Source organism: Giraffa tippelskirchi, chromosome 7, assembly GCF_054371585.1.
Source record: "Giraffa tippelskirchi isolate mGirTip1 chromosome 7, T2T-mGirTip1v1.2.pri, whole genome shotgun sequence".
NCBI classification, from domain to species: Eukaryota; Metazoa; Chordata; class Mammalia; order Artiodactyla; family Giraffidae; genus Giraffa; species Giraffa tippelskirchi.
Genome location: NC_137281.1, coordinates 152289996 through 152314186, shown reverse-complemented (window position 1 = coordinate 152314186; position 24191 = coordinate 152289996). Strand labels below are relative to the sequence as shown.

Genomic DNA, 24191 nt, shown 5'->3' with positions numbered 1-24191 from the left:
AATTAGGTACAGCTTAATCTTTCTCTTTGTATGAAAGAAAAATAAGTACCAGAATAAAGAACACTGGGAAAATGTTTGTCTTAATTTTCCCTTTAAAATGTATGTTGAAACAAAATACACAAGTAATTACATCAAATATTATTACTTTCCTAATGATTTTTAAAAAGAGAAATAATGATAGGGAAAGTGATGGAAGGAATTAAAGGATTCAAGAGATGATTTCTCCAGGAAGGAAGAAAGGATAAAGATATGTGGAGACATTTAAGTGTGTGGTATGAAGGAAGGTACAGAAAAAGGTAAAGAACTTTTTTCTAGAGGAAAGAAAATGGAAGTTGGTACCAATTTTATAGGACAGCTTGTGGGATTTTACAGTCAAAGAGGCAGCAGGGACAACCTGTAGACTAGCTTAGCTTGTGACTACTGATGAATACTTTACAGGTGGAAATCCTAAGACTCATAAACTCCATTTCTAAGAATCCACCCTACAAAGATAGTAACATAAGTATATAACAGGGAAATGCACCAGGCTATTGTTGCAGCAGTGTTTAAAATAGGAAAAAAAAAAAGTCTAACTGTACTTTTTAAGAGAACAGTTAAAGTACTGCATATTCATACTATGAAATTCAATGCAGCCACTAAAAACACCTGAGTCAGCTTGAAATTTACTCGCCTAGAAGGAGATCTGTGATAGACTGGATCTATGAAAAAAAGCAAGTTGCATATAAAATTTAAAGAATGATTCCATTATTATATTTATCTAGAGAAACATGCAGGGAAGACACAGGTGTGACTGAGAGATCTGAGCAGAGACAGGAACACAGGAATTCCATTTTTATTTTCTATAATTTTTATTTGATGGCTTTGGTAATTTAACGTTCTTCATTTTGCTGCCCTTCCACTCACAACAAAACATTTTTTAAATGTTATGATTGGCTAAGGTTAAAATTAAGAGGGCTAAATAGAGACTAAGAACAAATCGAGACTTTCAAAATGATCTGTATTTGATAGTCATCCAATCACCTTTTTTAAAAGACAGGAACACTGATATTTTGAAGCCATTATTGGGAGGATGAAACTACATCAAGGTCACTGAACAAGGGCTATGTTTAGCATTCTGTTACTGTTGCATTAAAAAGGAAAAATAAAAGCAAAGCGAGAAAGGGAGACTATGAGAAGAAAAGGGAAGGAGAAAGAAAAGTATAATATGTTAACAGAAGTTAAGGGAAAAGGGCAGGGAGAAAGAAGGGATTTGGACTTGACTGTGTTGTCATTTGCTAAAATTAGCAAGAATTAAGAAGGAAATTAAAAGACGCTTACTCCTTGGAAGGAAAGTTATGACCTACCTAGACAGCATATTAAAAAGCAGAGACATTACTTTGTCAATAAAGGTCCGTCTAGTCAAGGCTATGGTTTTTCCAGTAGTCATGTATGGATGTGAGAGTTGGGCTATAAAGAAAGCTGAGCACCGAAGAATTGATGCTTTTGAAGTGTGGTGTTGGAAAAGAATCTTGAGAGTCCCTTGGACTGCAAGGAGATCCAACCAGTCCATCCTAAAGGAGATCAGTCCTGGGTGTTCATTGGAAGGACTGATGTTGAAGCTGAGACTCCAATACTTTGGCTACCTGATGTGAAGAGCTGACTCATTTGAAAAGACCCTGATGCTGGGAAAGATTGAAGGTAGGAAGAGAAGGGGACGACAGAGGATGAGATGGCTGGATGGCATCACCGACTCAATGGACATGAGTTTGGGTGAATTCCAGGAGTTGGTGATGGACAGGGAGGCCTGGCGTGCTGCGGTTCATGGGGTTGCAGAGTTGGACACAACTGAGCGACTGAACTGAAGAAGGAAATACATGATGATTCCTATCTTTTGAAAATAAAACCACAGTTAGTGATAAATGTCACTAAGCAGGCAACAAACTCTATGAAAAGGAAATGAAACGCCACTCTGGGGGCTGTGGTTTCCTGGCCTGGTATTCTAGCCGGGCTCAGGTGTAGTTTGCCATCCTGTGGCCAAATAACAGTATTGATTTTTATCACAAACTACAATGTATCTGAAGCCTGAAAACTTACCATTTGAGATTTACAGAGGGATGATAATGGATTCTACACTTCACAAGTGAGCAATTATAACTCTTGACTAGAGATTTATATGAAGTCTCAGTTTTAAACAATCTGAGTCATTTTAGGAAAGTGATGATTTTCAACTGAAGTAAAAACAGAGAAATCAGTTATTCAAATGATCTGTCCTCAAGAGCTGGTATCTAGAGTGTAGTATGTGTTTTATCTCAAACCTGGAATTGCTTTCTTCTTTGATTCTAATTTTACAGATGGAAAGAACTCACATGTTCAAAAGATGGATACAGATTGGCAAACTCAGTTCAGAAATGTGTTCTGATTCCTAATTTTTGTTCCACTCCATTGCCTAACATGATCTAGACAAAGACAAAATAGAACCCATTTAATTTTCAGTACTATCAATATTATCATTGTCTCTAATCATTATGGAGGACCTACTTTGTGCCAATCGCTGAGCTAAAGGGCTTGACATGTACTCTCTCTTAGTTCTCCCACAATTCTCTAAAGTGGAGAGTTATTAATTTCACTAACTACCATTTTACAGATGAGGTAACTTGTCTATGACTGGAACAAGGACAAGCATCTTAGTCTATGTAATTACAAAGTTCATGCTCTTGAGTACTGCCATTCCGTTATCTCTGTCAATATACATGGCCTCTTCTAATTTGTTGTGCAATGACATTGGCACAGGCCCAATATAATTATATTTTTCTGTCTATACAATGGGAGCTATACTATTGGTTCATCAGATAAAATATAATAGAAAGACTTCTCCTTCCCAATGTTCTACCACTAAAAAGTCACCCTCCATTCTCTTGTTTTATGAAAGCATTTAAAATATAATTGTAAAGTTAAGACAGAAATGTTTTGATTGGAAACACTTGCTAGAAAATGACCATTTTTGTCAAATTCAGTAACTGAGTAAATGCTATTTGGAATGGAAAATGAATGATTTTCAACTAATGTAGAAACAGAGAAATCAGTTATTTAAATGATTTAATAAATGCTTTTGATGATGCTTTTTACAGAGGCAATTACATTTAATTGGGACAAAGTCTCAAATTTTGAATATGTTACAGAGTTTCTTCTCCCAAATGAAGTTTAACACATTATATAATTAACATATATCTGACAAGCTTAAGGACCAACACAGGGGCTTCCCTGGTGGCTCAGCGGTAACAAATCGGCCTGCTAACACAGGAGACACAGGCTAGATTCCTGGGTCTGGAAGATCCCCTGGAGAGGGAAATGACAACCCACTCCAGTATTCTTGCTGGGAAATGCTATGGACAGAGGAGCCTGGCAGGCTATCGTCCTTGGAGTTGCAAAATAATCAGACACAACCAAACAACAACAATGACAACAAGGACCAACATGATTTAATTCAAAACCTTCACATCTTCCTTGATTGATAACTTGTTATTTCTAAGACAGGTGGAAAGAGCTTTGAACCTGGACCTCTAACACTTCATGAGAAAACAGCAATATGTTGGCAAGACACTGCTTAATCTGAGTCTGTTTCCTATCCATAACAAAGGGATAATATTACTCGTCTCATTGGACTGTTACAAGTTTTAAAGGAGGTCACGTGTGATAAATTTTTTAGACTAAATTCACTATTGCTTCTCTGCTTGGCAGGGAACACAAAATGGCAAACTCCTCATCTTTTTAAAACCTCCATTTTTTCCGGTTTAAACATCCTTTCTTTGTGCCTACTGGCTATCTCCTTACTTTGAAGAACCATCCTACTTTAACGTAGACCCTTGTTCTCAAGAAGGTATTAGAACTATACCTCTTGATTTCCTCCAAGAAACCCTTGTTAAATCAAATACCAGCCCTCAGTATTTACAAATTCCTTGCTTCCATTATGATCTGAAATCTACAATAATCTTTCTACCACCTCCCCTTTTATAATCTCTCCTACCTTTACTATCAGAGGAAGGTAGGTTTTGCAGAAGAACAGAAATTGGCCCATCTAGTTTCAGTAATAATTCTCTAAGATATAGTTTGTAGATTAACTGAGATTTAACTTGCCTGCTATGATGTATTTTATTAGAAAATTGTCTGTGTAGTTATCCTTCATACCAGAAACCTCTATCAAGTTGAAGATATAGGAACAACGAAGTTCGTAGGTAAATCAAAGAAAACCTGGCCACTAGAAGAATGAGCAAGCACCTTACTTTTCACCATTTCTCACAGTCCCAAATCACAGCTGCTCAACTTGCAGCTGAGATCCAAGAATCAGAGAAACAGGAAACCTGTGTAACTAAACAATATGTTTAATATTATTCACAATACCAGGCCTTGCCGTATGGATAAAGAACCATTTGATTGTAAATGATTCACTGGGCTTATTTTAAATGCTTTAGTGGAAAATTTCATTTAATAATTCCTTCAATTTCATCAAATATCCAGTAAGCGTTCAAATTTCCAGTTGTTTCACAAATTGTCATCTTTTATAGTTTATAGTTCTGTGTATTGTGATTGACTGCTAAGTCTCTTAAATGTCTTACGCCTGTAAGTTCCACTCTCTTTCTGAAATTGTTTGTTGAAGAAAAGATATCATTTATCCCATACCTTCTCAGGGTCTGGATTTTAGTGATTGCATTTTTGACACAAATAGTTTAAAATGTCCCTGCCCCCTCTGTATTTTTTGTAAATTTTAGTTGGATATAGAAGCTTGATCACATTCGGGGTTTATATTTTGGGGTGGTAGGAGTGTGAGTAAGACTACTTTATAGGTGGTAGTATGTCCTTCAAGAAGCACATAATATCTGGGATAAAAACTTTTTAAAAAGAAAGACAGGGATCTCCCTGGTAGTCCACTGGCTAAGACTCTGCACTCCCAGTGCAGGGGCCTGGGTTTGATCCCTGGTCAGGGAACTAGATCCCACATGCCACAATTAAGAGCCGGAGCCATCAAGTAAATACATACTTAATTTTTTTTAAAAAAGGACACAATGTCAGGGTATTTCTCTTTTTATGATGCTGGCAGATGTCCATGCTTAACATCTCTATCTCTTAATTCATTAGAGGTTGGGAAATTGTGATATTCTATGCTTCTTTATTCACTTACTAGCTACTTCTTAAAAAGAAACATCCTCTTATTTACTGTACTGGTTTCCTGAGGCTTTTGTAATAACCACAAACTTGGTGGCTTAAAAACAACAGAAATTTATTCTCACAGCTCTGGAGGCCAGAAGTCCAAAACAAAAATGTTGGCAGGGACATACTTCCTCCAGAGGCTCTAAGGGAGAAATCTGTTCTCTGTCTCTTCCAACTTCTGTTAGCCGTTGGCATTCCTTGTTGTTGTACTGCTCCAATTTCTTCCACTGTGGTTACATTTCCTCTTCCTCTCCTGTTTGTTCATTTCTCTGTCCCTTATAAAGACACTTGCCAATGAATTTAGGGTCTACCATGGTAATGATCTCATCACAAAATCCTTAATTATACCTGCAAAGACCCTTTTTCCAAATAAGGTAACATAAATAAGGATTAGAACATGGACATATCTTTTGGGAGGCTACTAGTCAAACCAGGACATCTACTATTTGATACTTGGTGTACAGTTCATAGGAAAGGTTGGAAATGCTTGACTATTTTTATTTACCAATCTTCAAGATGATGGATTGTTTCCCTACCATTCTCCAATGGTGACCAATCAGAATTTTCATTTTTTTTAGCAGCAGTATAAATTAATGAATATAAATATTCTATGAGGTTCAACTTGCTGCAAGAACTATCTTATTGATACAAGGAATTCCAAGGGTTGCTAGCCACAACCAGAAGCTGGGAGGAGGCAAGGAAAGATTCTAACCAAGTGTCAAACAGGGCATGGCCCTGCTGACACCTAGATTTTAGACTTAAAGCTTCCAGAACTATGAGGCAATACATTTCTGTTGCTTTAAGTCACTCAGTTTGCGCTATTTTGTTACAACAGCTCTAGAAAACTAATATACTTCAGTGCTAGCTGTATGAAAAGATATTCCGGATTCATTCTGTATTAGGTAGGGCAATACTAAAAGCACTTCCCAGGTGGCTCAGTGGTAAAGAATCTGCCTGCCAATTCAGGAGACACAAGAGATACAGGTTTGATCCCTGGGTCAGGAAGATCCCCTAGGGGAGGAAATGGCAACCCACTCCAGTATTCTTGCCTGGAAAATCCCATGGACAGAGGAGCCTGGCGGGCTACAGTTCCATTGGGTTGCAGAGTCCAACAAAACTGAGTACCCACACACACACATGGCAATAAGGCAATTTCATTTGGTTAAAATTAGTATTTTTCTTGCCCCAGTCCTGGAATCAGAACTATTTTCAAGCAGTTCTGATTCCTTTTAGTGGAAAATAGTACTTCAAGATTATAGTCTGGACCTAGAAGTGCTCATGTATACCAGGCTGATCACCAGTGAAGTGTCTAGGCTTTTTCAGAACTATGTATATAAGTTAAAATATACTGATTTTGGGTTTTACTTGCTTAAAAAAAAAAAGACATTTCCTGCTCTTGACCTAGAATCAGAGTAAGATATTTCTCCAAGGAAAACTCGTTTTGGAGTATCATAATCAGGTACTAGGTGTACTCATTGCTGCTGGCTTGGTTATTGCTTCTAGGCATTTTCAGAGCCAGGGAGAAACATTTAAGACAAAATACCTCAAGATACCTCTATTTCAAATTCAGGACTGCAGAATTTTCACTTAGCCTCTTCTATCTTAAATCTAAATCTCTCCTATGTTGGGACTCCAGCTTCTCAAGAATGATTGGGATGGCATAATTCAGTTCAGTGCAGTTCAGTCACTCAGTTGTGTCCAACTCTTTGCCACCCCATGGACTGCAGCACGCCTGGCTTCCTTGTCCATCACCAACTCCTGGAGCTTGCTCAAACTCATGTCCATCGAGTCGGTGATGCCATCCAACCATCTCATCCTCAGTTGTCCCCTTCTCCTCCTGTCTTCAATCTTTCCCAGCATGAAGGTCTTTTCCAATGAGTCCATTCTTTGCATCAGGGGCCAAAGTATGGAGTTTCAGCTTCAGCATCAGTCCTTCCAATGAATATTCAATGATTTCCTTTAGGATGGACTATTTGGATCTCCTAGCAGTCCAAAGGACTCTCAAGAGTCTTCTCCAGCGCTACAGTTCAAAAGCATCAATTCTTCGGTGCTCAGCTTTCTTTATAGTCCAACTCTCACATCCATACATGACTACTGGAAAAACCATAGCTTTGACTAGACAGACCTTTGTTGGCAAAGTCAACAATAGACAAAATAGTCAACAATAGGCAAAAGTCTATTTTGTCTTTTTAATATGCTGTCTAGGTTGGTCATAGCTTTTCTTCCAAGAAGCAAGTGTCTTTTAATTTCATGGCTGCAGTCACCATCTACATTGATTTTGGAGCCCCCAAAAATAGTCTCTCACTGTTTCCACTGTTTCCCCATCTATTTGCCATGAAGTGATGGGACTGGATGCCATGTTCTTAGTTTTCTGAATGTTGAGTTTTAAGCCAACTTTTTCACTCTTTAATTAGAATATCATATAAATTATTCATTTTATCTTACACATCACATTAAAAAAAGAGTACATATATAACATTACTACCACCAATAAAACTACTAAGAACAGTGAAAATAATCTTTTGATATGTTTGTCCTTAGAGAATATCCCACTGCAGATATACAGTCTAATTACTGTGTTTTTAAAGTCACTTGAAAAAGTTCTTCTCTGTGTCTTATAGAACATTCTGTTAATAATCTGCTTCATTTTATTTTCAATTTTGGGATTTTTCTCAAAAGTTAATTTTGTTTTATAAGTAAAGTATTTGTTTCCAGAGTCAAATCTAAATAATTCAGTATATTTGTATAAGCCAGCTTCTATTCCTGTCCTCTATACACTATTTTCTCATTGTCCTTATAGGTAACCTTATTTTTAAAAAATTATGGTTTATCTTTCCCTTTCTAATTTTTAATGTGCATATTTTATGGTTATTTCTTAAAAGGTAGCATACAAAGAATACTTTCCTTTTTTCACTCAACACTATATCCCAAAGATATAGAGATATTCCTCATTTCTTTTCATAGTGCACAGTAATGTACTGTTCATTCAACCAATCTCCTTACATGCACACGTGGGGTATTTCCATTCTCTCAGTTTACAATTAGTCTCACAATGAATATTCCTGCATATACATCTTTCCATATTTTTGCCATATAGCTGTGGGTCAGAGTCCTAAAACTAGGACTGTGAACGGGCAAGGTCACATGTAACTTTGCTATATATAATTGGATACATGAGTAACTAAGCAACTTGATGAATTCAACCAATAAATTATCATTCACCTTAAGTTTTAACTCATGATAGCACATAATTATATTTTGTATTCACCACTTGAAATACTAAAGCTTTGCCAAAGTTTTTGTAGAAAAGTAATCATTGACCATTGGCATCATTATTAAACTCTAATGGTAGTGTTCTACAACTGAGTTAGAGACATTCCACTTGTTTGGATGTCATTGATATAGCTGTTGTATACTTACCATAATTAATAAATGACTTATTAATAATTACTTATTAATAATATAATACTCATAATTAGTAATAATAATAATTAATAAATTACTTACCACCAAATACTTATTAAAGCACTTTCTAGTACCTTTGATCTTCCCAACATTCATATATGGTGGTCTTATCAATACAGAGAGGCTTAGTTACTGCAGAATGTCATACAGTAATGACAGTCAAGCCTGATTCCACAAAGACTCTGTACTCTGCTAAACTAATTTAATTCATTTTTGCTAAACCACCACAGACTACCTTATATTTTGGTATACAGAAACTGCAAGTTAGTTTGCTGTTTTAAGGAACGGAATAGCAATTTCAAACTATAAGTGAGAAGGGAGGAAGAGAACATGAATAGAAATGATTTGTGTGGTCAGCCAATTTCTTCTTATGCACTGTATCAAAAGTTACTGCATGTGGAAATAAACATTTTTTGTGTGTGTGAAAGCCTAAAAATTGGGTGAAACCTTCTCTGAAGAAACTCTGCAGGCCAGAAGGGAGGGGCATGATATAGCTGAAGTCCTGAAAGGAAAAAATCTGCAACCCATACTACTCTATGACTCAAAATATTTAAAACAGAAGAATTTAGAATAGAGAGATAAAGAGTTTTTCAGACAAGCAAAAACAAAAAGAATTCAGCAATACTAAACCAACCCTGGGCTTCCCCAGTGGCACTAGTGGTAAAGAATCCATCTGCCAATGCAGGAGATGCTAGAGACATGGGTTTGATCCCTCGGTCAGAAAGATCCCCTGGAGGAGGAAATGGAAACCTACTCCAGCATTCTTCCCTGGAAAACTCCATGGACAGAGGAGCCTGGCAAGCTACTGTCCATAGGGTTGCAAAGAGTTGGGCACGACCGAGCACACTCACACACACAAACCAACCCTAAAAGAAATAGTGAAAGGTCTTGTTTAAATAGAAAAGAAACAAGAATCTACTGGAAAGGGAATAGTCCAATAAAAAAAGCAAAAATATAATAAAAATTTTGGTAAAAGTGATTATAACTGCAGTCAACAGCAAAAATGTTGTGCTAATCATTCAGCACAAGGCTAAGCATAAACATGTAAAATTAGACATCAAAATCACAAAATGTGGGGAAGGGAAGCATAAAAATACAGGTCTTTTAGAATGTGTTTGAACTTATATGATCATCAAGCAAGCAGATATAGTTATGGGTCAACATCATGGTAACCAGAGATCAAAAACATGCAACAGATTCACACACACAAAAACAGAACTCAAGCATACATAAAATAAAATCACCAGGCTATCAAAGAAAAACAGAAACGAACAAAGAAGAACAACATAAACAACTGGAAAACAAGGTTTAAAATGGTTGTAAGCACATACTATCAATAATTACTTTAAATGTCAATGGACTAAATGCTCTGATCAAGAGACAGAGAGTGACATATTGGATTAAAGAAGAACCTACAATGTGCTGCCTGCAAGAGACTTATTTCAGGGTGAAAAGCACAAAGAGACTGAAAATGTTGAGATGGAAAAAGATATTTGAAGCACATTGAAACAGAAAGTGGGGCTGAGATGGGTAGCCGTACTCATATCAGCAAAAACTGATAAAACAAAGGACATAAAAGAAAGCAGAGAAGGACATTCAGTTCAGTTCAGTCCAGTCACTCAGTCATGTCTGACTCTTTGTGACCTCATGGACTGCAGCACGCCAGGCCTCCCTGTCCATCACCAACTCCCAGAGTTTACTCAAATTCATGTCCATTGAGGTGGTGATGCCATCCAACCATCTCATCCTCTGTCGTCCCCTTCTCCTCCCGCCTTCAATCTTTCCCAGCATCAGGGTCTTTTCCAATAAGTCAGTTCTTCACATCAGATGGCCAAAGTATTGGAGCTTCAGCATCACTCCTTCCAATGAATATTCAGGACTGATTTCCTTTAGGATGGACTGTTTGGATCTCCTTGCAGTCCAAGGGACTCTCAAGAGTCTTCTCCAACACCACAGTTCAAAAGCATCAATTCTTCAGCATTCAGCTTTCTTTGTAGTCCAACTCTCACATCCATACATGACTACTGGCAAAACCATAGCTTTGACTAGACGGACCTTTGTTGGCAAAGTAATGTCTCTGCTTTTTAATATGCTATCTAGGTTGATCATAACTTTTCTTCCAAGGAGAAAGTGTCTTCTAATTTCATGGCTGCAGTCACCATCTGCAGTGATTTTGGAGCCCAAAAAAGATAAAGTCTGTCACTATTTCCACTGTTTCCCCATCTATTTGCCATGAAGTGATGGGACCAGATGCCATGATCTTAGTTTCCTGAATGCTGAGTTTTAAAGGACATTATATAATGACATATAATGATAAAGGAAGATCTATACAAGAAGAGTATATTACACTTGTTAACATATATGCACCCAATATAGCAGCACCTAAATATATAAAACAAATATTAACAGACCTAAAGGGAGAAATTGATAGGAATACAATAATAGTAGGAGACTTTAATATGCCACTGACATACATCAATAGACAAATCATCCTGACAGAAAATCAATAAGGCAACAGTGTTCCTAAATGACATAGCAGACCAGCTGGACTTCATTGATATCTATAGAACACTACTCCAAAACCCAGAGTACACATTCTTTTCAAGCACACAGGACACATTCTCTAAGACAGACCACATACTAGGTCATAAAACAAGCCTCAATAAATTCAAGAGGCTAGAAATTATTTCAAGCATCTTTTCTGACTACAGTGCTATGATGCTAGAAATGAACCACATAAGGAAAAACAGGGAAAGAACAAACACATGGAGACTAAACAGCATGCTACTAAAAAACAAATGAGTCAATGATGGGACCAAATAAGAATTCATAAAATACCTTAAGACAAGCAAGAATAAAACCACAATCTTACAAAAGCTATGGTACCCAATAAAAGCAGTACTAAGAGAGGAGTTCATAGCAATACAGGCCTTCCCCAAGAAACAAATAAAAATATCAAATAAACAACTAAATCTACCACCTAAAAGAATTAGGAAAAGAACAAACAAACCTTAAAGTCAGCAGAAGGAAGGAAATAACAAAGATCAGAGAGAAAATAAATAAAATTGAGATATATCAATAAAACCACTGGAGGATAGAAAAGGTTAATAAAACCATTTTTTTTTTTAAAGATAGAAAATATCAACAAATCTCTAGCCAGGATCACCAAGAAGAAAAGAGAGGGGACCCAAATAAACTAAGAAATAAAAGAGAAATAACAACTGGTACCACAGAATTTTTTTTAAAAAGGATTACTGTAAGCAGTTATATGCCAACAAATTGGACAAAATAAATGGGACAAATTTCTAGAAGTGGACCTAAAGAAATGGACAAGTTTCTAGAAACATACAGCTTGCCAAAATTGAGTCAAGAAGAAACATAATTGAATAGAATGATCACTATGAGTGAAACAGAATGTGTAAAAAAAAACAAACAACAAAACTCCCTACAAACAAAAACCCAGGACCAGACAGCTTCAATGGCATATTTTACCAAACAGAGAAGAACTTATACTTATCATTCTCAAACTATTCCAAAAAACTGAGAAAGAGGGAACACTCTTTAAATTTACTCTATGAAGCCACTATCACCCTAATACCAAAACTAGACAAAGACATTACAAAAAAAAGAAAATTACACAATATCTTTGATGAATATAGATGCAATATTCCTCCACCAAATATTAGCAAATCTAAAATGCAACAATATATAAAAGAGTCATACAGCATGATCAACTTGGATTCATTCCATGGTTACCAGGATGGTTCAACATGTGCAGTTCAATCAATGTGATACTTCACATAAAGGAAAGACAAAAACCACATGATTATCTCAATAAACACAGGGAAAGCATTTGACAAAATTCAGCATTCAGTAATGATAAAAACTCACCAAAGTGGGTAGAAAGGTAACATACATCAACATAATAAAAGTAATTTATGACAAATCTACAGTCAACAGAATATTTAATGATGAAAACCTGGAAGCTTTCCTACTAAATTTAGGAACAAGACAAGGATGTCCACTCTCATTACTTCTATTCAACAGAATATTGGAAGTCCTAGCCACAGAAATCAGACAAGAAAAAGAAATAAAGGCATCCAAATTAGACGGGAAGAGATAAAACTGTCACTATTTGCAGAAGACAAGATACTCTATAAAGAATCCTAAAACCTCCACACAAAAACTATTAGAATAAGTGAATTCAACAAGGTAGCAGAATACAAAATTAATAAACAGAAAGCATTTGCATTTCTTTATACTAACAATAAAATATCAGAAAAAGAAAGTAAGAAAGGACTCCTGTTTAAAATTACATCAAAAAATATTTAGGAATACACTTAACCAAGGAGGTGGCTATGTGTAAAAACTATAAGACACTGATAAAAGAAACTTAAGATGATTCAGAGAAATGAAAAGATATCCCATGTTATTACACTGAAAGAATTAACAGTGTTAAAATGACCATACTACCCAACACAATCTACAGATTTAATGCAATCACTATCAAAATATGCAAGATATTTTTCACAGAACTAGAACAAATAATCCTAAAATTTATATGGAATGACAAAAGACCAAGCAAGAACGGTCAAAACAATCCTGACAATACTACAAAGCTAGAGTATCAAAGCAGTATGGTACTGGTACAAAAAACAGACAGTGGAACAGAATAGACAGCCCAGAAATAAACCCAAACAGCCAATTAATCTACAAAAAAGAATATAAAAGAACATAACATGGAGAAAAGATCATCTCTTCAACAAGTGGTGCTGGGCAAGCAGAAGAGTGATATGTAAATCAATGAAACCGTAACACTCCCTTACACCATATACAAAAATAACCTCAAAATGGCTTAAAGACTGTAATACTCCCTCACACCATATACAAAAATAACCTCAAAATGGCTTACAGACCTAAAACATGCCACCATAAAATTCATAGAAGAGAACACAGGCAAAACATTCTCATAAATAGTAACAATATCTGCTTAGATCAATCTGCCAAGGCAAAACAAATAACAGCTAAAATAAACAAATAAGACCTAATGAAACTTAAAAGCTCTTACACAGCAATGGAAACCAGAGACAAAATGAAAAGACAACCTACAGAATGGGAGAAAATATTTGCAAACAACACTCTCAACAAGGAGCTAATGTTCAAAATATACAAACAGCTCATATAACACAATATGGAAAAAATCCAGTCAAAAAATGGGCAGAAGGCCTAGACATTTGTCCAAAGACATACAGATGGCCAACAGGCACATGAAAAGATGTTCAACATTGCTAATCATTAGACAGTCAGTTCAGTCGCTCAGTCATGTCTGACTCTTTGCGACCCCAGAACTGCAGCACGCCAGGCTTCCCTGTCCATCACCAACTCCCAGAGCTTGCTCAAACTCATGTCCATTGAGTCAGTAATGTCATCCAACCATCTCATCCTCTTTCATCCCCTTCTTCTCCTGCCTTCAATCTTTCCCAGCAATAGGGTATTTTCCAATGAGTTAGTTCTTTGCATCAGGTAGCCAAAGAAAATATGAAATTATTAGAGAAATGCAAACCAAAACCATTGTGAGGTATCATCTCACACAGGTCAAAATGTCTATCATTAAAAAGTCTACAAATAATAAATGCTGGACAGGGTGTGGAGAAAGGGAACCCTCTTATACTGTTGGTAGGAAAGTAAATTGGTGCAGTGACTATAGAAATCAAACTAGGGTTACCAAGTGAGAAAGGGAGGGTGGAGGGATAAATTAGCAGTATGGAATTAACAGATACAAACTACTACACATACAATAGATAAGTAACAAGGATTTACTGTATAGCACAGGGAACTATACTCAATATCTTATAATAACCTATAGTAGAAAAAAATCTGTAAAAAAATACACATAAATAACTGAATCACTTTGATGTATACCTGAAACTAACACAATATCATAAATCAACTATACCTCAAATAAAAATTAGGTGAAACCAGAATATACTTTTATTTGGTAGGACTGAAATATATCAGTGCTTTTCACACCTTGAATGAATGCTGTAACTATGCAGTATACTTTACAATAAGACTTTCCTTAAGATTAGCAAGTTTGAGATATAAGATCTTTCCTGTCAACTTCTGTATCCCAAAAAAGAAACCAACACTATTGAACATATATGAGCTGCATGATGCCTATATACACTATATCATTTGCTTTATTTATTCATTTATCATTATTTAAGAAGATAGAGGCTAAAGGGAAATTATAAAATGATATTTTACTTTAAGCCAATGAGTAGTCTTTTTAGATTTTCTTCTTTCTTGGTATTGTTGCTTAATAGTCATTTGGACAGTAAAACATTTAAATGCTTGGACATAACTAAAGTTTGGTGTCACTCTGTTCATGGTATATTAAAATTTAGGTATTGAGTTTTTCCTTTTCTTTCTTTCTTTGACAGTTACTCAGTGTTAGGCAGATATTAATATTAAAATAAATAGCTTTTTATTCGCTAACATAAAATATTTTGAAGTTAATAAAAGATTCATTTAGAGGCAAGAGAGCACTACTAGGTTACTGTCTAAGTATATGACTGCTTTAAAGTATGAATTCACAAACTGAAAATCCAGTGTAAATGTTTCGTATATGGTATAAGGAGACGATACAATTAGAAAAGTTATTTAAGCTTTCATGTGTAAAGAAAAAGTTTAGATAAAAACAACTTAAATATGATGGTAACTCCAGTCTTATATGAGAGGTTTTCTGTTCACAAATTTTCAGTTTTGTGAAGTCGAGAGCTGTGACCTCCAAATTACTCAGACTACCATTTTGGTGCAAGATCAGAAAATGTCTTTTTCAGAATTAAACTAGCTGACATATACATATTGTGATTGAAGGCATATTATGGCTAAATGAATACTGGAAAACAATTAATTGGAAAGGAATCCATGATGGTTTCTCAGATGCTAGTCCTGGGAGAGGAGCAGTGGTGAAGGTTAAGGTGCCGTGTTCAGTCGCCTCCCACTCTGTGCAAAGTCATGGAGTATAGCCCGCCAGGCTCCTCTGTCTGTGGAACTTTTCAGGCAAGAATGCTGGAGTGGGTTGCCATGCCCTTCTCCAGGGGATCTTCCCAACCAAGGACCAAATTCGTATCTCCTACATTGGCAGGCACATTCTTTACCACTGAGACAATTGGGTAAACATGAATCAAGGTATTATTGTAATGTAGGGTATGTAAAAGGAGGTTGATGCAGAGCCTCCAGGGAGTCTGAAGCTCTTAAATGCAGGCCTGGACTCAGTTTTCCACCTTTTTAACCCAGTCACTGTATTCTATTATTTTACAGGTCAGCTCCAGTCAGAGAACAACTGCCATCAATTCCTTTAGGAATAATTCTGTGGCAATAAACCTCATAAATTCTTCCCCATGCCCTATCTGCAATGATCTTAATTTTAACTGTAGAACACTTATCATTCAAGAACATAAAGTGATAAAGAAAATGAGGTGAAAAGTGAGGGATTCCACAGGGAAACAGTAGTATTATACTTATATAAGGCACCAGCAAGTCTTCTTAAAATAGAAATGGAAAGCATTGGTTAGTATTAACTTTTCCGGCTAAAGGTCACCGGACATTTGAACTACAAATGTTGACAGAACCATAATTTTATATAATGTATAAAGAACACTAAAGGAAATCAACCCTAAATATTCATTGGAAGGACTGACACTGAAGCTGAAGCTCCAAGGCTTTGGCCACCTGATGCCAATTCATTGCAAAAGACCCTGATGCTGGGAAAGATGGGAGGCAGTAGTAGGGGATGACAGAGGACAAGATGGTTCGATGACATCACCCACTGAATGGACGTAAGTTTGAGCAAGCTCCGAGAGATGAAGGATGTGCCGAAATCCATGGGGTTGCAAAGAGTCAGACACAACTGAGCGGCTGAACATAAAGAACACTATCATTTTCTGTGATTTATCTTTTCCTTTTGATAATCCCAAACAACCAACTCTGCAGGGAACTGAGAAGCAAGTGATGTTCCTCCAATATGGCCTTAGAGACTATATAACTTTGACATTTTGTTTTGCTTTGCTTTTTGAGGATAAACTCCCTCATTTGTCCAGACTACATTCCATGTCGCTGGAAATTCCCTATGGACAAAAAAACTAGGTACTTTAAGTTCCACCTTTTAAACATAGAACATTCTCTGTTGTGTGAAATGCTGCTATAAAGGCGGGTGATTAGCTTCCGCAGAGTAGGTCAAACGTCTGTTGAGCTGCGCCCCAAGACAAGAACATTTTCTGCCGGCTCTTTAGCAGCAACAGGCCATATCAGCTGGTGGGGGTCAGAGGCCCAGTATATCAGATGCTAATATGCCCCGGCCACTCCAGTTGAGTGGAGTCACTGAACTGGGGCAACGTTTTTAAAAACCTGGGAGACTTGTGCAGTCATAATCCCCGTGATCCGTGTTTCGGGTTGGGGGGGGGTGTTTTTTTCCACTGCCTTGAGAAGTCATTTAAAGTACGTGGGATAGAAGAGCCCGGACCCTTGGGAAACCTGAAACCCAGAGACTTCGTGGATGTACCGGCGGGGACAACTCATCTGGCTGCAGGTGTCATTGACTCGGAATGTGTTAAGCGGGGAAGGGGGAGCGGCAAATCAGCTTTCATCCCTTTTAGGAACTCGGTACAGTTCTGCAAGCTAAAGACCCAGCCCAGGCGAGAGGTGCCCACGCATCCGAACGTGGTATCTGAGCTGAGCTCCAATTCAGAGATGACTCCGCATTTGAACCTCTGCCCACGGTCCGAGCGCGCGCGGACTCCAGTACTCTTGCCCAGAAAATCCCACGGACTGAGGCGCCTGGTGGGCTTACAGTCCACTGGCGCGCAAAGAAGCGGACACGACTGAACCACCTCACTTCACCTCACTTCACTATCCCGAAGCAGCTGCCGAGACTTCCGCCTGGATGCAGACCACGTGATCACGCGAGACTTGGGTCGGCCGCGGGCCGACTTCACAACTTTAAGGCGGCCCCGCCCCTCACGACGCCCTCCACAGGGCTCGACGACGCGGCCTGCGGCGGCCTCCGCCCCGGCGCGCCTGCGCACCCGGCTCTCGCGGTGTTCTCGCGCTCGGCCCCGCCCACCGCTGCCCCCGCCCTTTCCGCCCCTCCTTCCCCCCCTCCGCCCTGTCTCTCGGCGGCGGCGACGGCGGCGGCGGCTCGCGCAGCTCGTTGGCTCACTATATAAAGGGGAGAAGCGGGCGGACCGGACGGCTGGAGCTGCAGCCGGTGGCGGCGGCGGCGCGGGGAGCGGCGACCGGTGGTGGTTTCCCTCCTTGGCGCTGGGGTGGGGAGCGGGCAACGCCCCCCAGGACCCCTGAAGGGTCGTGGCCTTTTTTTTTTTTAAAAAGGGCGATTCTCGAGTTTTTTTTAGCTCCGGGAGGACTCCCCCTCCCTCCGACCTCCCCTTCCTCCTCTCGCCGCTCCCCTCTCCTCCGTCAGGATCCGATTTTGTTTGAAAGATTTTCCCCTCAGTTTTGCGGTGGCCTGGGTCACCCTCAAGTGTTCTTTTTTTTTTTTTTCTCTTTTTCGTTTTGTTTTCATCTTGTTTCCTCGGGGTGGCCCCCCCCACTCTTGTTTGTGTTGTGTGTGGAAATGGCGAACTCGGCAAATACAAACACCGTGGTAAGGACGTGGTTCGGTGGCCGGCGGGGGCTTCGTTCAGGCGGCGAGCAACGGCCGGACCGGGCGGGGGCGGGGACGGCGACGACTCCCCGGCCTCGACTCTCCTCAGCCGCCCGCGCGCGGCCGCCGCTTCCCGCCTCGGGCGGCGCGGGCCGGGGCGGCGGGGCGCGGGGGGTGGTGGGGGGCGGGCGCCGAGGCTCGCGGCGGGGGTGCCGGCGGCGGGGAGGGCGGGGGCGCCGGCCGGGCCTGGGGCCGCCGCGGGGCGGTTGGGCCGGGGCGAGCGCGCGGTCCCGGCCCCGGACCCCCCCGGCCGCCAGGAGGGAAGGGCAGGAGGGGAGCCGCCGCTTCCCTACCACCCCCCTCGGCCGCCCCTGAACCGGCAGTAGAAGGGGCTCCCCGCGAGCCACCTCAAAAAATACCGCGTCTGGGGGAGCCGGGCGAGTCCCCCCCTCAAGACCCACCGCGATCCACTGTTAACGCGGTGGAAGGCGAATGGCTACTCTGGGGGTTACTCTGAGGTGTTCTGGCGGTTGTGCTTAGGGAGTCTTCACTGGGGCCATTTGCTGTATTATTAAAAAAAAAAAAAAAAAAGGACGAAGGTTGAAAAGCACTTATCTCGGTTCCTTCCGAATCGGTAAAATGGCGAAGGGGAAGCAAACCACCCTCCCCCCCACCTCCCCGTCGTATATACCTCCGACTAGCAAAAACACCAAAACAAAACAAAGCCTCCAGTGGTCCAAAGTGCCCCGCTTTCGCCTTGAAATCTGCCTCCTTGCCACCGTTGGCCCCCTTTTTTTTCTTCTTTTTTTTTTTCCTTACTTGCGATCACGTAGGTTTGCAAAAAGCAGTCACATAAATAACCTTGTCTGTCAGTCACCAACGCAGTGTGATCACGAGTCCACCCCCACTCTCTTTTATTTTTATTTTGACAATAAAACACGTTTGTGCCCGGTCCCAAACGCAGACCAGCCCCACGGCAGCCCGGCCCCGTACCGTTGACGACTCGGGTCGATCCATCATGGCTGCGGCCGCTTACCCTGCTTTTCAGTCCCTGAGCCTTGTGGTCCTCCTCCCTTTGGCTGCCCTGTTTATATAGAGCCATTGCCGCTCTCTAATATAGACTCTGCCAGGATGGGAAGGTGCTTTTCAGGCCTACGTCACCGCCTCTCCATTTAAACACCAGATCCGGCTTTAAATAGTGAGAGCTGCTGAGAGCGGGGCTGGGAGGTGCGTGCTCCCGAGGCGAGAGGCAGGCGCGTGCAGAGCTCACTTTTATTTCTAGGTCCTTTTCTGTCTACTGTAATTTCGTGCCCAGTCGGGGCTGCCTTCGCAGCCGCAAGTTTTTGTTTGGACGCAGCAGCTGGGATTTGCCGGTCTTTGTTAGGGGAGAATAGACTTGCCGTCTCTGCTTTTTATTTTTGTTTTTAAAAGAAATTTTAAGCTCAGATGTCGAATCGTTTCTGTGTTTAAGAAGGTACATGCGTTATTGTCATTTATTTTTCTAACTGCTAGCTGTAGAGGGTTTGATTTTGGTAGTATTTTGTTCATCGACCATTCAGGACATGTTAGAAATACAGCTTCTAATATTTCATCACGTTTTCCTATAATAAATGTTTGAGACACCCAGCTTTTGAAAGAAATAGAGAAGTGCCTAAACCTTCGACGTAGGGTCTTACGTCTACAGTACATTAATTGTTAGGAGAATTGTGAGTAATGTTAAGAGGCCTAGTGCAAAGTGGATATTAAAAAATTAAAGTTCTAGGTAGACAGTGTTTCTGCTGCATTGGATGTTCATATGATATCCAGTGTAGAAATTAATCCAATTTATTTTCCAGTATTGTACTAGAAACTAACACTTTTGAAAGAAATTCTTTGTTACTTAATGACACTAATGGCCTTTTAATTTACAAGTTTGGAATATCTGGTGTTTGAAAACCAGGACAAACCTCAGTTACTGTGTATTCCATAAAAGGCAAAAACTGGTTCAAGTAGTTTAGCATTTTAAATAATAATTTGGAAATTGCTTTTTTCAGATATTGCCTATGTACTGGCGTACTCTGAAAGACAACAGTAATTTGGGTGCTATTTAACTGGAACAATTTAAAATTCTATGTGTACTTAATGATGAAGACACATTTCCCTTTAACTATAGTGCATACAAATCCATTAAGTGGTCAGGTTGTGGGTTAATTAAAGCAGAAAAACAAAATCTTAAAGCAGGATTGTTTCATTAACTAGGGAGTGCCAGAAGAAAGGACATTGTACCCATAAATGTGCAGTTATCCAAGCAGAATATTTTTAGGGATGACTAACTTCAGAAACGTTAAAACAATTATTTTGCTGAAAAATTAATTTTTATCGTCAATATGAGGTTTATACTACCAATTTAAAATTACACTGCATCTTTATAATGCCTGAATCATTGGTTAAAAAAACTTTATAAATGTATTTTTGTAATTCAGTTGAATCACTATAGATAAAGTAATATCCATAGTCAGACTTTCCTTGTTTATAGAATCAGAGACATTTTAAGGAGGTGTTGTAGAGATGGCAGAAATGATTTGAATAATTTTAGTTCACAGAGGCAGATTTGGCAAAATAAAAAGAAAGTAAGTGGAACAGCAAAGGTGAGAATTCAAATGCATTGTTTTTCTGTTGCATTGGAAAGGAACAAATAGATTTTAATGGTTGAGGTAAGTTATATAGAGGAACATACTTGTATTTTTGGCTGGACAAGGACACATTTAAGAGGTTTCCCCAGTGATAACAGTACTGCTGATGGAGATGCTAATAAAACTTTTCTATTTGAGGTTTGCTTATAAGAGCAAACCCTTAGTTTTATTGGGTAGCAGTAACTTTTACCTTAAGCAAGATATAAAGCGCAAATAATGACAAAGCATTAAAAGAAAAAGGCTGTTAATAGCTTTGTGTGATAATGGATAGAATTTATAACAAGGTAGTTCTGGTTTTAAACTCTGACAGCAAACTTCCTTTTGTCCTTCCTATGTTAAAAATAGGATATGGGTTGGGCAAATTGTTCTGGCTCTTACTTTTTGGTTTTTAAAAAATACTTTATATACTTTTGAAGTGCTTTCACATCTATTCCCGTTTTATTTTTTGGCAACCTTCTAAAAACTGCCCCCCTCCCAAGTAATGCCAACAACAACAGTTATAATAATAATAGGTTAAAAAATAAAGATCAAGGCTGCTCAGTATTCTGTTCCATCACATCATCTGGGCAGTTGTTTTGTTTTAGTCTCTGAGTCATGTGCGACTCTTTGCGACCCCTGAACCCACCAGGCTCCTCTGTCTGTGGAATTTCCCAGACAAGAATACTGGAGTGGGTTGCCATTTCCTTCTCTGGGCAGTAGTAGGAGAGAAATCCTGGAAAAGAGATCAGTGTGCCTTGTTCCTCTGAGACTGAGACCTGTTATTGTGGTTATAGGAAAAGCTTTATGGTATAATTTAAAGGTACAGACTGGGTAACAAAAGCCAAAATCAGGTGATTTTTAAATTTGAATACTCACTAACTTGCAAATTACTGCCAGGCAAATGATGACAGGACGTAAGACTCTCTGAAGTCTTAAGAGAGAGTTGAGGTTAGGAGATATAACTAAGCAAGGAATAGTAAGAACCAGACATAGCAACCCATAATACTGTATAGTTGGATCCCATTGACTGTTTTGACTATAACAACATAGAAATTATAACTGAAAATTGTATGGGCCTTCTATGTGTAATGATCTTCTGTATTAAATATGAATTGTATTAAATAGTCATCAAACTTTTGTTAAAATATGCAGTCAAGTCATTCAATTTAACTAAGGCAAATGATCTTTTTATGATGGCCATTCCTTTAAAATTACATCTTCTAAAATAAGTTTTAGAGAGTTAGAAAAATGACCATTGTGTTAATTTGTTTTGAATTTGTGAAAACATGTTACCTATTTTAATACGTGAAAAACAGTCTTTTTCAACAGTCTTAAATTTTTATTTTCCCTTTAAAGCCTAGATTATACAGATCTGTGATCGAAGATGTTATTAATGATGTGAGAGACATCTTTTTGGATGATGGAGTCGATGAACAAGTTCTAATGGAACTAAAAACTGTGAGTTTGCCTTTTTTCTTTTTTAACACTCTTCACTCAGAAACTGTACTCGGATGAGTTCTTCATATGATGACCATTTGACTTTGTTGCAGGAAGCAGTGTAGTTATGTGAAGGGTGCTCGTTTTGAATTCCAGTTCTACCATACATTCTTCCTCTGACCTTAGGCAACCCACTTATATTTCAGTTTCCATATATGTCAGATGGGAGTTTGTAGCACCTATCTTTTAGGTTTGTTTTGAGGATTAAATGTAATAACTATCTGAAGTGTTTAGCACAGTGCCTGGCGATAGTATTAGCTATTATTAGTGGGCAGTTTCATTTATGGTCTAATAACTTCATATTTACATTCCTGTAAGGTTTTTTTCCCTCCTCCTTTTTTTGTTGCCTCAATGTATGGATATTCTAAAATGTGTATGTTGTAGAGATTGAGCAAGTGCTTGATAAATTTCACATTCTGGAGTCAGATTTTCTGTGTGGGCCATGTATTTGGTTTATCGTATATCCTAGTTTGGGAGCTCCTTTTCTGTCTCTTAGATTTATGTGGATTTAAGCAGAAACATACAGATATTTTTATTTCACATTTGTGTTTTCTTAGTTCTGTAATGACTCATGAAATCAAGGAGTATTTTTACCTTGCTGCTCAGAACCATGGTTCTCAAAATATGGTCCATGGACTTTCCCACAGGCTCTTCCAAGGGATCAATGAGGTGGAGCAATGCCCAAGTCTAAATAATCATAGTATGTCTCTCACATTTCCAGTGAAAGTTGTATTACATGAAAAAAGTGACCAGTTAAACTTGAAACTCAAATGAACAAGTGCTATTCCCTGAGATAACTGCTCCATATTCAGCAGAAGTGCATTATGCATGCTTCCCATTTTGATGCACCGAATGTTAAAAATATGCTTACTTTTAAGGTTGAGATAAGATCATTGTTGATATTAAAATATTCAGTTGTTTGATACTCTGTAGTGAGACGTGTTAACATCGGCCTGTCTACATACTACCTGAACTCTCATTTTCCAAATGACCAATGCATGATGTTGTAAAATCCCTTCAAAGTTAAAGATAAATGAATGGATTTTAATCTCAGAATATGAAAAGTTAATTAGTATGTGGTCTGACATAGTACATTGCAGCTAACCTTTAAGAAACCATTACTTAAAATATTTCCTTTCCCAGCTGCTTAGCTGTGGGAAGACAGATTTTCTTCATATACGTCAATGAAAACAAAGTGAATGCAGAAGTAGATGAGAGAATCCAACTATTTTCCTTTAAGCCATTTCTTACTAAATTTTATTTGGAAGACATGGTTGTTTTCATTGAAAGTATTTATGTTAACATATAATGGATACATGTTACTTTTAAATAAGTAAAAGTTTTTTAAAAATCTTACTTAAAATTTTGTAAAAGCTCATTGAGGGACTTGCTTGATGGTCCAGTGGCTAAGACTCCATGCTTTCAATGCAGGGGACCAGGGTTTGATCCCTGGTCAGGGAATTAGGTCCCACATGTGGCAGCTAAGTGTTCGCATGCCACAACTGAAGATTGCACATTTCACAGCAAGGATGAAATATCTCGTGTGCAGCAACTAAGACCCAGTGCAGCTGAGTAAATAAATAATTTTTTTTTTTAAGCTCATTAATTTGTGAAAATGATAAAGGAGCCTGAGACCAAAAAGTTTTAAAACTGCTGGCTTAGAGGCTGGAAACTGAGCTCCTTTAGAGCTATGTATAAATAAGAAATCACAGTTAGTGAATGCTATG

General features: G+C 38.7%; 1 protein-coding gene and 1 long non-coding RNA gene across 15 annotated transcripts in view; one reads left to right on the top strand and one right to left on the bottom strand.

Moving 5' to 3' along the window:
• LOC145513665 (uncharacterized) overlaps window positions 1-19383 on the bottom strand; it is a 42718-nt gene extending 23335 nt beyond the window's left edge. For both annotated transcript variants that reach the window (XR_014059653.1, XR_014059652.1), the window contains exon 1: window positions 19310-19383. This is a non-coding gene — a long non-coding RNA (uncharacterized LOC145513665). The remainder of the gene's footprint in view (window positions 1-19309) is intronic.
• GTF2A1 (general transcription factor IIA subunit 1) overlaps window positions 17819-24191 on the top strand; it is a 122008-nt gene continuing 115635 nt past the window's right edge. For 8 of the 13 annotated variants that reach the window (XR_014059649.1, XR_014059648.1, XM_081510631.1 and 5 more), the window contains exons 1-2: window positions 17819-18316; window positions 22324-22425. Coding sequence is in view for 7 of the 13 variants with exons in the window: in XM_081510631.1 (XP_081366757.1) it covers window positions 18287-18316; window positions 22324-22425 (132 nt within the window). In the remaining 6 variants the exon portion in view is untranslated. The remainder of the gene's footprint in view (window positions 18317-22323; window positions 22426-24191) is intronic. The other 5 variants (XR_014059651.1, XR_014059650.1, XM_081510635.1 and 2 more) reach the window with 1 other exon arrangement.